Source organism: Microcaecilia unicolor, chromosome 2 (assembly GCF_901765095.1).
Source record: "Microcaecilia unicolor chromosome 2, aMicUni1.1, whole genome shotgun sequence".
In the NCBI taxonomy this organism is placed as follows: Eukaryota; Metazoa; Chordata; class Amphibia; order Gymnophiona; family Siphonopidae; genus Microcaecilia; species Microcaecilia unicolor.
Genome location: NC_044032.1, coordinates 43,529,674 through 43,543,251, shown reverse-complemented (window position 1 = coordinate 43,543,251; position 13,578 = coordinate 43,529,674). Strand labels below are relative to the sequence as shown.

The 13,578-nt window shown below is 45.0% G+C and overlaps 1 protein-coding gene across 1 annotated transcript in view; it reads left to right on the top strand.

Moving 5' to 3' along the window:
* LOC115461847 (ectopic P granules protein 5 homolog) overlaps positions 1 to 13,578 on the top strand; it is a 32,143-nt gene that overhangs the window by 8,334 nt on the left and 10,231 nt on the right. Inside the window, exons 3-5 of the mRNA XM_030191904.1 lie at positions 1,693 to 1,936; positions 8,275 to 8,411; positions 9,259 to 9,366. Of these exons, the coding sequence (XP_030047764.1) occupies positions 1,693 to 1,936; positions 8,275 to 8,411; positions 9,259 to 9,366 (489 nt within the window). The remainder of the gene's footprint in view (positions 1 to 1,692; positions 1,937 to 8,274; positions 8,412 to 9,258; positions 9,367 to 13,578) is intronic.

The following is a 13,578-nucleotide window of genomic DNA, read 5'->3' as shown; positions in this document are numbered from 1 at the left end:
AGCACACAGAGACAGAACTAACTCAGAAAGACCAGACAGAAGCCAGCTTAGAAGCTGACTGCCAGAAATGAGGTAAGCCTAGAGGGGTCACGACCACAGACGTGACAAATGCATCCTATTATAAGTTCTGTTTTGGTTTAAAAGGCGATTTAATGGTTTGTTTTCAGGGCACTGATAGTACAGGAGCTGCTTCCTGAATTAGACCAGAAAGTAATTGGCAGATCAACTGTTGGCAAAAGCCCAGCTATTGAGGAAGTAAACATTAAAAAAAAAATAATGCCTGCGATGTAGAATTGCAGAGGACCCAGGCTGAGGCAGCTGTGGAGCTTGCAAAGTTGTTGGTGTCTGTAAATGCGGATTGGGCCACTAAGCTGTTCTTAATTGTATATGTCTGGCCTTCAAGCCTCTGGCTTCATTGAGGTCTCCACCAAAAATGAGGGAAAGTGTGTGTCAGGGAGGCACAAATACCTCTTGCATAGGGAACTTAGAAACTTCTAACTTTTGTATCTAACTTTTGTTTAAAGAACAAGGTGCATACAGTGGTGTGTGTGTGTCAGAGACCTGCATGGGAACGGGTTCCCAGGAATCCCCTCTGGGGCTGCAGGGTTGCCATGGGGATGGAATCAGTGTGGGGTTCCCGTGGTAGTGTTAAGCTTACACCTATTCCATCCTCTCGCCTACCAAGTACCAAGTTCTTTGAGTGCCGTTCCCTCCTCCTCTTTGCTTTTAACAGTGCAGATGTGGAAAGTCATCCATTAAGGAGATGGTAAAGACACAAATGGTAATGGAATTCAAAAGCACGTGGGATGAACACAGAGGATTTCTAATTAGAAAATGGAAGTTGTATAAAATCTAAACTTAAATGACTGCATGTGTGTGGATCTGTTGAGTGATGCTTAGATGGCACTCCAGCTGTGATGAGCTAGGGCTGATACCAGGTAGACTTGTATAGTCTGTGGCTTGTATATTGCAATCTGGTTTGGGATGGACTGGAAAGGGCTTAGACAGCAACTTCACATGCTGGGCAGACTTTTACGGTCTGCAAATGAGAAGACAAATTTGCTGGAGTGTGCTTTGACGGCAACTCCAGCAGTTGTAACATAAGGACAGGGCCGGGCGGACTTCCAGAAACGCCAAAGAAAGACCCCTAAGCAAGTATATAATAACATGTTTATTGTTGATTTAATCATGAATTGATAATGAGTGTGACTGTTGGGCAGATTGGTCTTTATTTGTTGTCATTTACTATGTTACTATTAATCCTCTCTGCTCCTGGGATGATGCGCAGGCTTCAGCTCTGACACAGGCATGAGCATCAGAGGTCACCTGACCTACTGGCACACGCATGTGGCTTTCTCTCAGCACACAGTGCCAGTGAGTCAGAGATAAATCTTATATGTGTGCACCAGAGTGTTCCAACCTCTGTTTCTTCCTTGCCTGCAGTGCTGTGGCTCGAACCCAGAAAGAGACCGAGAGAAGCGACTGGAATTTTAAAAAATGTACCATTAAATTATGGCGGGGACGGGTAAAATTCTTGTGGGCATGGGGGGGGGGGACAGGTAAGATTCCAGTAGGAATGGGTTAGATTTCTGTTCCTGTGCAGCTCTGTGATGTGTGTGTTTTAATCACTAATGCACTCAAAAAGCAATACTGTCCATCAGAATTCCTCCTGTATTTGCTTTATTTTTACAGGGTGTCTGTGCAGACCAGTCAAAAGTGACAGGTTATCATCATTACCAGACAGTAGAGATGAATGAATCTGTGCTAGAGGAACTTAAGAGGTTGTTCGAGCTGAAATTGGAGCACCTACATCAGAAACTAGCATTATACTTGTATACCTCAATGCTGTCTCGCTTACAGGTTGAGTTTTGTATCTACAAGTTACTCAGTGCTTCTCCATTACTTAGATCTGTGGCAATTCAGCAAAGAACACCAGGTAATTAACTCATTAATCTTTGTGATTTTGTGGCATGAGAAAACATTTTTGTGGATGTTCTGTTATCTTCTTTTCTATGTTTGTAAGTTTATAAATATCCACCAGGGAATTTATGTTCCAAAAAATCAAAATTATACAAAAGTAACTTACTTTTTTCATACAATATGTTAAATAACTGTAAAATAATTTAACAAAGCAGCTTGGAAGCCTGGATCATCTCCAAAGTGTGTGATGTAAGACCTAGCGAAATAGTCACACACACAAGGGCTACTAGCATTGGTTGTAGTTACTGAAGCAAGACTTGCTTACAGCACATACACCTTTTATGACTCATGCCCAATTTTTCCTTAAATTGTTCATCCTTACCTTCTGTCTAAATTTCTGTTACTTTATCTTATTTGTCTATATGCCCACCTCTGCTTGCCCCCTGTGCTATCTCTTATGATGTTTTAATGTGTGTTGTGTTGACATTGGAAGTAGTACGTTGTGTTATAGTGTATACTTTTTTTATTTGAACATTTTTAACTGTTTTAATTGCTTATGTCCAGGTTTTTCTTGCTGTACACTGCCTTGGGTGAATTTCTCCAAATAGGCGATAAATTAATATTTCCATTACGCCTCTTTCCACTATTCCAGGACTTGTGGGTATAGTCATGTCCTTCAACCAGCAGGTGGAGATACTAGTCCAGTTCCTCAGTATTTTCTGTCTCTAGCAAGTGGACAGGCACCTCTGGTTCTGAGGGTCTCGCTCCTGGCCCAGTTGGTTAGCTGGCCCCAGTTGATCCTGGCGGGTGCTGATTTTGAGGAGCCATATCTGGTGGTGTCAGATCTCTGTCTCTGGTACCCCATGGAGGTCTTTTACCCCCCCTCCCCTTTATTTCTCTTCTGCAGCCTACTCAGCAAATTTGAAAAAAAAAAAACAACAACCAACAAAAAAACCCCCACACGCAAATGGAAGAGAAAGGGACTGCACTAGAGATTTGCAGGCACTGTTCAGACCTTGGGAGAGTGCCAAATTGGTAGAAGGGAGTGTGGTGGCTCCTCTTGGCGTGCCTTGTAGGAAGTGGGAGTTAGGGATGTCTGGCAGTGGTAAGTCACATTTGCTTCTCTCAGAACTGTGTTTGGGGTTTGAGTAACTGGTGCAAAAAAAAAAAATTGGAACCTCGGTGCTGGTAATCCATGCAGGTGTGCAAATGGCATGGTGACACCCGTGGAAGGAGTAAAACGGCGTTCCTGCTGTGGGGCACGGTGGATGTCTTTGGGCCGCTGCATGGGATGCAGGCTGGCCACCCTGAAGCTAGCGCTGGAGTCACGGGAGAAACTGCGGCTGAAGATTGTGTGCAACAGGGCAGTATCAGCAGCTTTGGGCTCCCTGATTCAACAGCTGGTGGCTATTTTGGTGAGTCAGATGGGGCAGGATTTTCCAGCGCAGGGTGTGTCTGCACTGTTTAGGCCTTCAGGCCTTGTTGAGGCTTTGGGGGGGTGGCATTCTCCCCCAAATTTGCATTGCTGCTCCATCGGGCCTATTTACTAAAACGGGAGGCAGCGCACAGACCTGCAAGTGGCTTGCTGTCTGCTCCGGCTCCAAAGAGGTCTGGTTTGAACTTTCTGGAGGGGACTGAGGAAATTGTGTCTCAGGCCTTTTCTCTTTCAGACATGGCCTCGCTCTGTTTATGAGGGGCTCTCCCTGAGAGAGCAGTTGGAGGAGGGAGATGATCCTAGAATCTGCGGCTATTTCATAGGGAAGAATTGAGTTCCCTGATTTCTGAGGCTCTGGCAGCTCTATTTAGGAGCCAATGAGAGCACCAGCCGGAGGTCAGTTTTCTATCATGAGGAGCCTTAGGGGTCTGTCTAAGGCTTCCCCCCGTGCATCCGGACATTCAGGATTTGATTTCAGCAGAATGGGTCTCTCTAGACACAGGTCTTAAGGTGGGCAGGGTCATGGCATGCCTCTATCCCCTGGTGCCTGAGGAAAGGTCGCCTGGTGAAGTTGCCATTTATGGGCAAGTGCCTATTCAGGGAGGACCTCAACAATTTGGTTAAGTACCTGGGTGAGGCTAAGCCTAAGTCCTCTACCCGCTTGGTGTCTCACACGAGGATTCGGGACTCTAGGTGGTACAGGCCTTGCCGGCAGCATTGTGGCCAGAGGTCCTGCTTTCAGTCCTATCAGTCTTCCTTTCATGGAGATAGGAAGCTCACTTTGCAGGCGATGCGGACACCTAACTCCTCCAGACCATCGCAATGATGCCAGGCCGGTCCACTCTTTCATTCCAATTGGAGGGCTCCTTCTGTTGTTTCAGGTGGAGTGGACCAAAATCACTACAGACCAGCGGGTCGTGGATATTCCTTGGGACGGTTACAATTTGGAGTTTTTCCGCCTGGTCACTCCTCTCTTCTTACAGTCCCCATGTTGAGGCGGAGCCAAGGCATCCCAGATCCAGGATACTATTGACTCCTTGCTGGTGCTTTGAGCTATTGTGCCCATCCCTCCATTTGAGCAGGGCCAGGGAAGTTGTTCCATCTAATTTGTCCTGAAAAAGGAGGGCACTGTGTTCGCATCTTAGACCTCAAGGGCTTAAACCGTTATCTACACATTTTTCACTTTCACTTTGGTATAGATACTCTGAGGTTGGTTATAGTCTTGGTACAAGTGGGAGATCTGTCACTGCTCCATCTCAAGGAGGCATTTAGGCATATTTTCAAAGCACTTTGGGAGGCTAAGTTCTATAGGTTTCTATGGAACTTTGGGAGGCTAAGTGCTTTGAAAATGAGCTTGATTATCTACATATTCCCATCTGGCCACCTCATCAGCAGTTTCCGCGCTTTGCGGTATTAGGCTGACACTTCAGTTCACAGCCATGCCGTTCAGACTAGCCACAGTGCTGAGGACGTTTTCCAAAGTCATGATCATGGTAGCAACCTTTCTTTGGCACCAGGGAATCGGGGTTCACCCTTACCTGGATGACTGGCTCATTTAAGCGTCGTTATTGGACAGTGTGGAGTCAACTTTGAAGGTTGTTCAGCTACTCCAGTCATTGGATTGAGTGATCAACCTTGACAAGAGCAGGCTCCTTCTGTCGCAGACTCTGAAATATCTAGGAGTCCTGTTTGACACGAAGGAGGAGAGGGTCTCTCGTTCACTGGGTAAATCTTTCTTATCTGCACCCTTCTCCTCCACTGCTAACTCCAGACTCCGTTCCTTTTATCTTGCTGCACCATATGCCTGGAATAGACTCACGGAGCCAGTACTTCAAGCTCCATCTCTGGTTTACATAAACACTGAGGAACTAGGCTAGCTGGCTGAGGATATAAGGCACAGCTCTGTTCTGTGTTCTCTATCTCCACCTGCTTGTTGATGGACATGACTATACCCACAAATCCTGGAATAGTGTGAAGAACTAATGGAAGAAAAATGATCAGGTAAGACCTAATTTCTCTATCTAATCTAGGTATGTATCTATGTACTTATCAAAAACACAGTAGCAGTTGTCGGTTCTTGCCGCGGAAGCCTAAGAGAACACACAATAGCAGTGTTAAAGAGTGGAGGATTAGCTTAATGTGTAAAGCAGTGGGCTGAGAATCAGGAAAGCCCAGTTCAAATCCCACTGTAACTTCTTGTGACCTTAGGCAAGTTGTTTAATCCTGCATTGCCTTAGGTATAAACTTAGAATGTAAACTCTCCAGGAACAGGGAAATATACAGTGTCCCTGAATTTAACTTGCCTCGAGTATTAACTGAAAAGGAATGAACCAAATCATGTGCATGCAATTAAGCTAGTACATTGGTATACAGGTGAATCGTTCCCTTAGGCAGGAAAAAAAAAGCAGGTTATAACTGCAAAATTCATATGAGATTTTCAAAATGTTTATCATGGTAAACTCAACTCGGAATACTCCTCAGACAGCTACTCTGTATTGGTGCTGAAGCACCTGTGGAGCTAGCATCTTTTGTACAAGAGGATTTTATTAAAAGAATCAGCACTACCACTAGGGGTTGCCAGTGAAAATTTTTTTTTTTAATTTTTATGAAGTCTTTATTAAACAGTAATAAAATACAATGGACACTGAAACCAGGTCAACAATGTACAAATACAGAACTTTCAAGTCAAACAGAAGCACCGGATTCTCGCACATTTCTTTTCTGATAACATCCAAATTTGTTTCGCAGTTAACTTCATGAATTTTTTAAGAGTATATGATTAATGAATTACCCCCCACCCCCACCCCTTATCAGTTCCCCCGTCAAACCAACTCCCAAAGAAGCTCTCAACTCCCACACCTACACAAGCACTGTTGCTACTCCTAACCACTTTTGGCAGCGGCAAGAAAGGAGTTCCAGGTCAGGTGCCATTTACTTGTCTGATGTGTTCGCTCCGCTCGGAGTCGTTCCATCTCGCACACATGCCGTAGTTTATTGCACCACCTTGTAACAGAAGGGACCCCCCTCTGTCTCCATTGAGGTGCAAGTACCACTCTCGCAGCCCCAACAGCATGGCGCACCAATTCTTGCTGATAGGAATTTAGGCCCACCGCCCTTACAGAAAAGAGAAAAATCTCTGGAGCCCACTGAAGTCGGCAACCCAGCCAGGTCTGCATTCTACTATGTATCGCTTTCCAGTAAGCTCTGGCTTTAAAGCAACTCCACCACACGTGGCCCATTGTTCCACGATGCCCGCATCCCCTCCAACACAGTCCCGATGAGGACGGATAAATCTTCTGCAATCGATCCGGGGTGAGGTACCAACGGTACAGGGCCAGTGAAATTTTGAACCTGGTGCCAGCAGGGGAAGGAGTGACTGGGGATCATTTCTTCTCTAACTCCACTAGATTCCATGGAATTTTACAAGGTATGTCCCAGGTGGAGGGTGAGGCGTTTGACCAAAGGGGGACTTCAGGAGGGGGCATATGTGCTTGATGAGGGACTTTGGGGGGGAGCAAGGGCAGCTTCTGTTGTCAGGCACCAGCCCCTTTAAAAAGTGGCCCAGGAGATCAGTCTATAGCTTGACAGCTCAGTGCTCCTGTCCAGGAAAAATGATGCCAGGGTGCATAGAAGTGACTACCCAGCCAGGTAGGACATGCTGACACCTGTCAGTTGAAGGCAAGAAATTCACTTTAGGAAAGTTCCCTTAGTTTGGTGGTGCTACCTCACACATTACTTTTCTGGTATTGAATGATAATATCCAAATTACATTTAGTGGTTATGCTCACCTTTATTATGTTTATTTATTTTACTTATAGCCCACCTTTATCCAAAGCAAGTAACAGGTTAACATACATAAAAAACTTACATGGATACATAGACAATCGCAAGCTCAGATTCAGCACAGTTCAAATCATTCTTGAGGATAAAACATTTACGAAATAATGTTTTCCAATAATAATTCCTTGTGTTTCAGCCACAGTTTGGCCCCACTGTTTATAGAGAACTCTTAACTTGGCTCCTCCCTCTCTGATACTTTTTATTTCATACTCTCTTCTCAACTTTCCTAACTTGGGAAGATCACCCACCTGCCCCAGCTATTTTATGAACCCTCCACTCTTCACTGCCTGCAGATTCCTGCTCCTTCCCTACTTTAGCTCCTCACCATACATGGATGCTTGTTCTGAATACCTTTCCCTCGGTTCTTGCTATGTGCAGACCTCCTTAGTCCTGGACTGCAGCTCCAAAGGAAGCAGAACTTTATGAAAGTGAGCAGTTGGCTCAGTTACCTTGCGTGGTTGTCAGAGCTCCAGTATTATTTGTCCCAACACTTGAACTTAGTGCTTGCTCTCCCTGTCTCATTGAGATGAGATAGAGGCTTGAAAAACTCAGAGGTGGAAGTAGTGCAATGTGTGTGCTGCACAAAGGAGGATCTGAATAATTAATTCCTAAATTATAGGTATTTATACTGTAGCCAGGAAGGAGAGGCATGAGTGACTGCAGAGGTGCTGGAAAAAGAGGGCCCTGTACCCTTAAGAATAACTGCTGTGTTTATTCTTGCTATGGGGTTCTGAAAAGAGAACCCAAGTGCTGGCCTGGACCTGAATATCGAGCAGTGGTGACTGTTCCATGGAACACCAGGTTCAGGTCTGAAGACGCACTAGTTGGGAAGTATTAGGTTAAGATATGAATTTAATTTCCATTTGTATCCTTTTTTTTACCATTTTATTATTTATTTAAGCATTAACTGCTTATTCCTTAGCATCCCTCCGGACCGGCCCAGAAAATACTGATGGGTTGTGCACTTCTTCCAGCAGGAGTGCACAACTCATCAGTGTTTTCTGGGTCGGTCCGGAGGGACTAAAGGAAAGTTTATTAGCAGGTAAGATCTAATTTCTCCTTTTGTTTATTCACTACAGCTTCTAAAAACCTAGAAAACCTTCCTTCAGACCTGAGTCATCTGAAAGAATATATAAGCGTTCTCTTCAGTTTCACACGCAGAGTCATTGAAGACACTCAGTTTCATGATGATATTCATCTGTGGCTGCAGAGATTGGTAAGGGTAAAACAAAAAGGTGAAATAGTGCTAGATAAGAAATGAGGTACTAGTCGAAGACAGGTAGCTAAAAAATCCGCTCCAGGAGACTCATTAGGTTGGGGAACAAGAATCCTCATTCTGAACTCAGTTGACAAATGGTCTGAACTTCACCACGGTTTTTGTCTTTGCATTTAGAAATCATTCCGTTTTATACTTATAAAACCAAATTCTGTTTAAAATAATCATAGCACTGAACAACAAATTATATACGGTCTGTGCCAGAGCCGGTGGTGGGAGGCGGGACTATTGGTTGGGAGGCAGGGATAGTGCTGGGCAGACTTATACGGTCTGTGCCAGAGCCAGTGGTGGGAGGCAGGGATAGTGCTGGGCAGACTTATACGGTCTGTGCAGGAGCCAGTGGTGGGAGGCAGGGATAGTGCTGGGCAGACTTATATGGTCTGTGCCAGAGCCGGTGATGGGAGGCAGGGATAGTGCTGGGCAGACTTATACGGTCTGAGCCAGAGCCGGTGGTGGGAGGCGGGACTGTTGGTTGGGAGGCAGGGATAGTGCTGGGCAGACTTATAAGGTCTGTGCCAGAGCTGGTGGTTGGGAGGCGGGGCTGGTGGTTGGAAGGCGGGGATAGTGCTGGGCAGACTTATACGGTCTGTGCCCTAAAGAACACAGGTACAAATCAAAGTAGGGTATACACAAAAAGTAGCACACATGAGTTGTCTTGTTGGGCAGACTGGATGGACTGTACAGGTTTTTTTTCTGCCATCATCTACTATGTTACTATGTTACATTATCTTTAATAAGAGTTCCACTTACTAGTGTAGTCTAGTAATGTGTGTTTTTCTTTGTTTAGGTGTCAGTCTTACAAAATGTTGGCTGTTCAGGGGACCATCTCTTTCTTTTGAATCATGTCCTTCGATGCCCAGCAGGTGTCAGTCAGTGGGCTGTTCCATTCATTCAGGTAAGACTTATTCAGCCAGTATCCAGAAATAGTCGTTTCTGTGAAATAACACATGAAATGTCATGCATCTGTGGACTAAATGTGGGCGATTGACCAAAAGGAAAGTGTCTTCTTAAAGAATGCACAGTGTATAAAATGCTCATTATATACCTTCTTCCTTTTCATCCAAGAAGAGAGCTAACGGTTATGGTTCAGCATTTAGATTAAATCGCACAGCACCATGATCACTGAACTCCAAACACCTAGGCTGCCCTCTATCATCAGTGACAGTTTATTAGCATGTAAAATCTATGTTTCCCAAGAAACATTTTCCGTACCTTGGTAAAGTCAATGGTAATAAGTCATCTGGACTACTGTAATACGCTGTACGCTGGCTGCAAAGAACAGACTATAAAAATACTCCAGACAGCCCAGAATACCGCAGCCAGACTCATATTTGGAAAACCCAAATACGAAAGTGCGAAACCATTAAGAGAAAAACTTTATTGGCTCCCTCTCAAGGAACGTATTGAGTTTAAGATCTGCACGACCGTATACAAAATCATTCACGCGGATGCCCCACTCTACATGTTAAACCTAGTGGACCTACTGGCCAGAAACGCCAAAAGATCAGCCCGCAAATTCCTCAATTTGAACTTCCCCAGCTGTAAAGGACTCAAATATAAGCAAGCATATGCCACTACCTTCTCATACAGAAGTACACAGCTATGGAACGCACTACCCACAGCCCTGAAAACCATAGACAATCTAACTAACTTTCGCAAATCCTTGAAGACACATCTCTTCAACAAAGCCTACAAAATGAACCCTTAACGACACAAATCACCACCCAACTCATTCAAGTATCAAAATGCAATTCCTACACCACCCTATCTAACACCTACTTCTCTAATTCCTCATATATTTATTTTATTTTTTTGTTACATTTGTACCCCGCTCTTTCCCACTCATGGCAGGCTCAGTGCGGCTTACATGGGGCAATGGAGGGTTAAGTGACTTGCCCAGAGTCACAAGGAGCTGCCTGTGCCTGCAGTGGGAATCGAACCCAGTTCCCCAGGACCAAAGTCCACCACCCTAACCACTAGGCCACTCCTCCACTAGCAACAGTCCATGTAGAAGCCTGCCCTTGCAGCTGCGCAGGCTTCTGTTTCTGTGAGTCTGACGTCCTGCACGTACTGGTGATCTGCAAGGGCCAGCTTCTACATGGAATGTTGCTAGTGGAATAGCAACATTAACATTCCATGTAGAATCTCCAATAGTAGCAACATTCCATGTAGAATCTGAAATAGGGAAAGGGAACTGGGACTTGATATGCTGCCTTTCTGTGGGGTTTACATAGTATATACAGGTACTTCTATTGTACCTTGGGCAATGGAGGGTTAAGTGACTTGCCCAGAGTCACAAGGAGCTGCCTGTGCCTGAAGTGGAATCGAACTCAGTTCCTCAGTTCCCCAGGACCAAAGTCCACCACCCTAACCACTAGGCCACTCCTCCACTTGTATAATTCTGTACAAGATCCTGTCATGACTATGTCATAACTACACTCTGTAAGCCACATTGAGCCTGCAAATAGGTGGGATAATGTGGGAGTACAAATGTAATAAATAATAATAATATGTATGCGAAATATGTACCAGTGTTTCCAAGTCCTTTCAAGCCAAGGCACATGTGCATGCTTACAAATGTTGTGCAGTGTGCCACTCTCCATGGGTTAGACAGTGGAGACACAGGAGAGGACTATGGCCAAAAGAGAAACTGAGGAAGCTCTTAAAGCCCTAACAGAAGCTGGAATGACTCAGAGGAGGTTTAAGAGAGGGAAAGAGTAGAATGTGCTGTGTATAATGTGTGTACTGTACAAAGCAGTGCTCTGCTAACTATGTCCTACTTATTACTTCCTATGCTCCGGGGCAGAGACGTGTGACTACACATGCTCAGAGTGAAAGAGAAACTCCTGCATGCTAAAGAGCCATCACTGGTGTGTCTCTTATTACTGGAGAAATAAGCTCCTGGATTCCCAACCACCATATAATTTGCACAGTTACATTTTGAACTAGTTGTAGATCATGCAAACCCTTCTTTGGAAATTTCCCCCTCCCCCCCCCCCCCCAAAAAAAAATATTACTATAAATCCAGTTTGAGAACTGATTGCAGAGTATAACAAGTGAGCAAACCTCCACCCCCCTTTTATTCTCAACTGGCAAAGATAATAAACCCAGCCCCCGAGATTTGGGACTGAAATGACAGATAACCATCTAACTAGACACTTAGATGCTGTACTTGGTCTTGGACTGTCAACTCCATCTCACACTCGGATTTCAAGGATGTCTTACGCGCCCACAGAGTGTCCGTTTTCAGCAGAGTCAGCTGCAGTTTATTTGAGAATATCCACTTTTTCACTCATTCCAGACTTATACACAATTTCTGTATTCCATGCCCAAAGGCACCCGAAACTGAATATTATCTGTATATATAATGTACTTAACCCAAACTACTTGAATATGTCTTCTATAGGTGTTAAGAAAAGATTAAACAGCAAAAGCGCTCCCTGTGGCATCCCATACAGAACAAGGTGGTCCTGTAACACCCAGTCACCTACTAATATTGCTTGAAGTCTCTTTTGAAGGAATGAAGATATTACAGCACCACTGTGCCTGAAGAATTTAAGATAATACAGCACCACTCTGCCCAATATTTCAATCAGCTGAACAGAAGATATCACAGTCCACTATGGGGCTCATTTTCGAAAGAGAAAATGTATAAAAAGTGGCATAAAACAGCATTTGGATGTTTTGCTTGCCAAAACATTCAAATTGCTATTTTCGAAACCTGTTTTACAGATGTTTATCTGTGCAGTGCATCCAAAGCACAAGGGGGTGTGTTGGGGGGCAGGATTAGGGCATTTCTAACACTTGAATGTTTTCCTGCCATAATGGAACAAAATCAAAACCTCCAGGGCTGCAATTTAAATATTTTGGTCTAGACCTGTTTTTATCATGACTAAGTCATAAAAAGGTGCCCTAAATGACCACTGGAAGGATTAAGACATGACCCCCCTCCCACTCCCCAAAGATGTGAAAGAAACAGTACATATCAGCCTCTATTGCAGCTTCAGATGTTATAGCTGGTCCTACTGGAGTAGCAAGCAGGTCCCTGGAGTAACGTAGTAGTCGGTGCAGTGCACTGTAGAGGAGACCCACGCCCATATTCCACTCTATTATTCTTGTGGTAGAAAGTGTGAGCTCTCCAGAATTCACCAAAAACCTACTTTCGATGTAGCATCCCACCTTTATTTACTTCATCTTAGAATTCCCTAATACATTCAGCAGATAAAAATCTTTCCCAGCTTATAACAATTTTTGCATTAAAAATTTGCCATTTCCTCACAATCTCACACCTATGTGATGTTCCCTGTAATGGATTCATGAAAGCGGATGACACATTATACCAGGGGCGTATCTGAAAGTCGGCGGTAGCGGGGGCCAAAGCCAGAGTGAGGGGGCACATTATAGCCCCCCCGCCGCCATTTCCTGACCCCCCCCCCCCCCGCCACCGTGGGTACCTTTGCTGGTGGGGGACCCCAACCCCCACCAGCCGAGGTCCGCTTCCTCCTGCCGCTGCGAGGTTTTTTAAGTTCTTCATCGGGATTTGTCCTCCGTCACTCTGTGCTGCTGTTCAAAGAAGCTGCTAGCTGAATGCAGTTTCGGACTGAGTCTGACGTCGCTGCTGCACGTTGTACATGAGTCTGACGTCCTGCACGTACAACGTGCAGCAGCGACGTCAGACTCAGTCCGAAACTGCATTCAGCTAGCAGCTTCTTTGAACAGCAGCACAGAGTGACGGAGGACGAATCCCGATGAAGAACTTAAAAAAAACTCGCAGCGGCAGGAGGAAGCGGACCTCGGCTGGTGGGGGTTGGGGTCCCCCGCCAGCAAAGGTACCCACGGCGGCAGTAGGGGGGTCCAGGGCGAAATCTGCGGGGGCCCAGGCCCCTGTGGCCCCACGCAGATACGCCCCTGCATTATACACTTCTGTAGACTGGTTAAATATAGTTGTTCAGCTTTTAAAATAGAATAGAGTTATGGTCTATAGAATAGTTGTTCAGCCTTTAAAATTTCTTCCCTATACCTGGCTTGGTAATCTCACTTAGGCGGTCTTTTACAAAGGCATAGTAGTGTTTTTAGCACATGCTAAAAAATGTTAGCACGCCTTTGT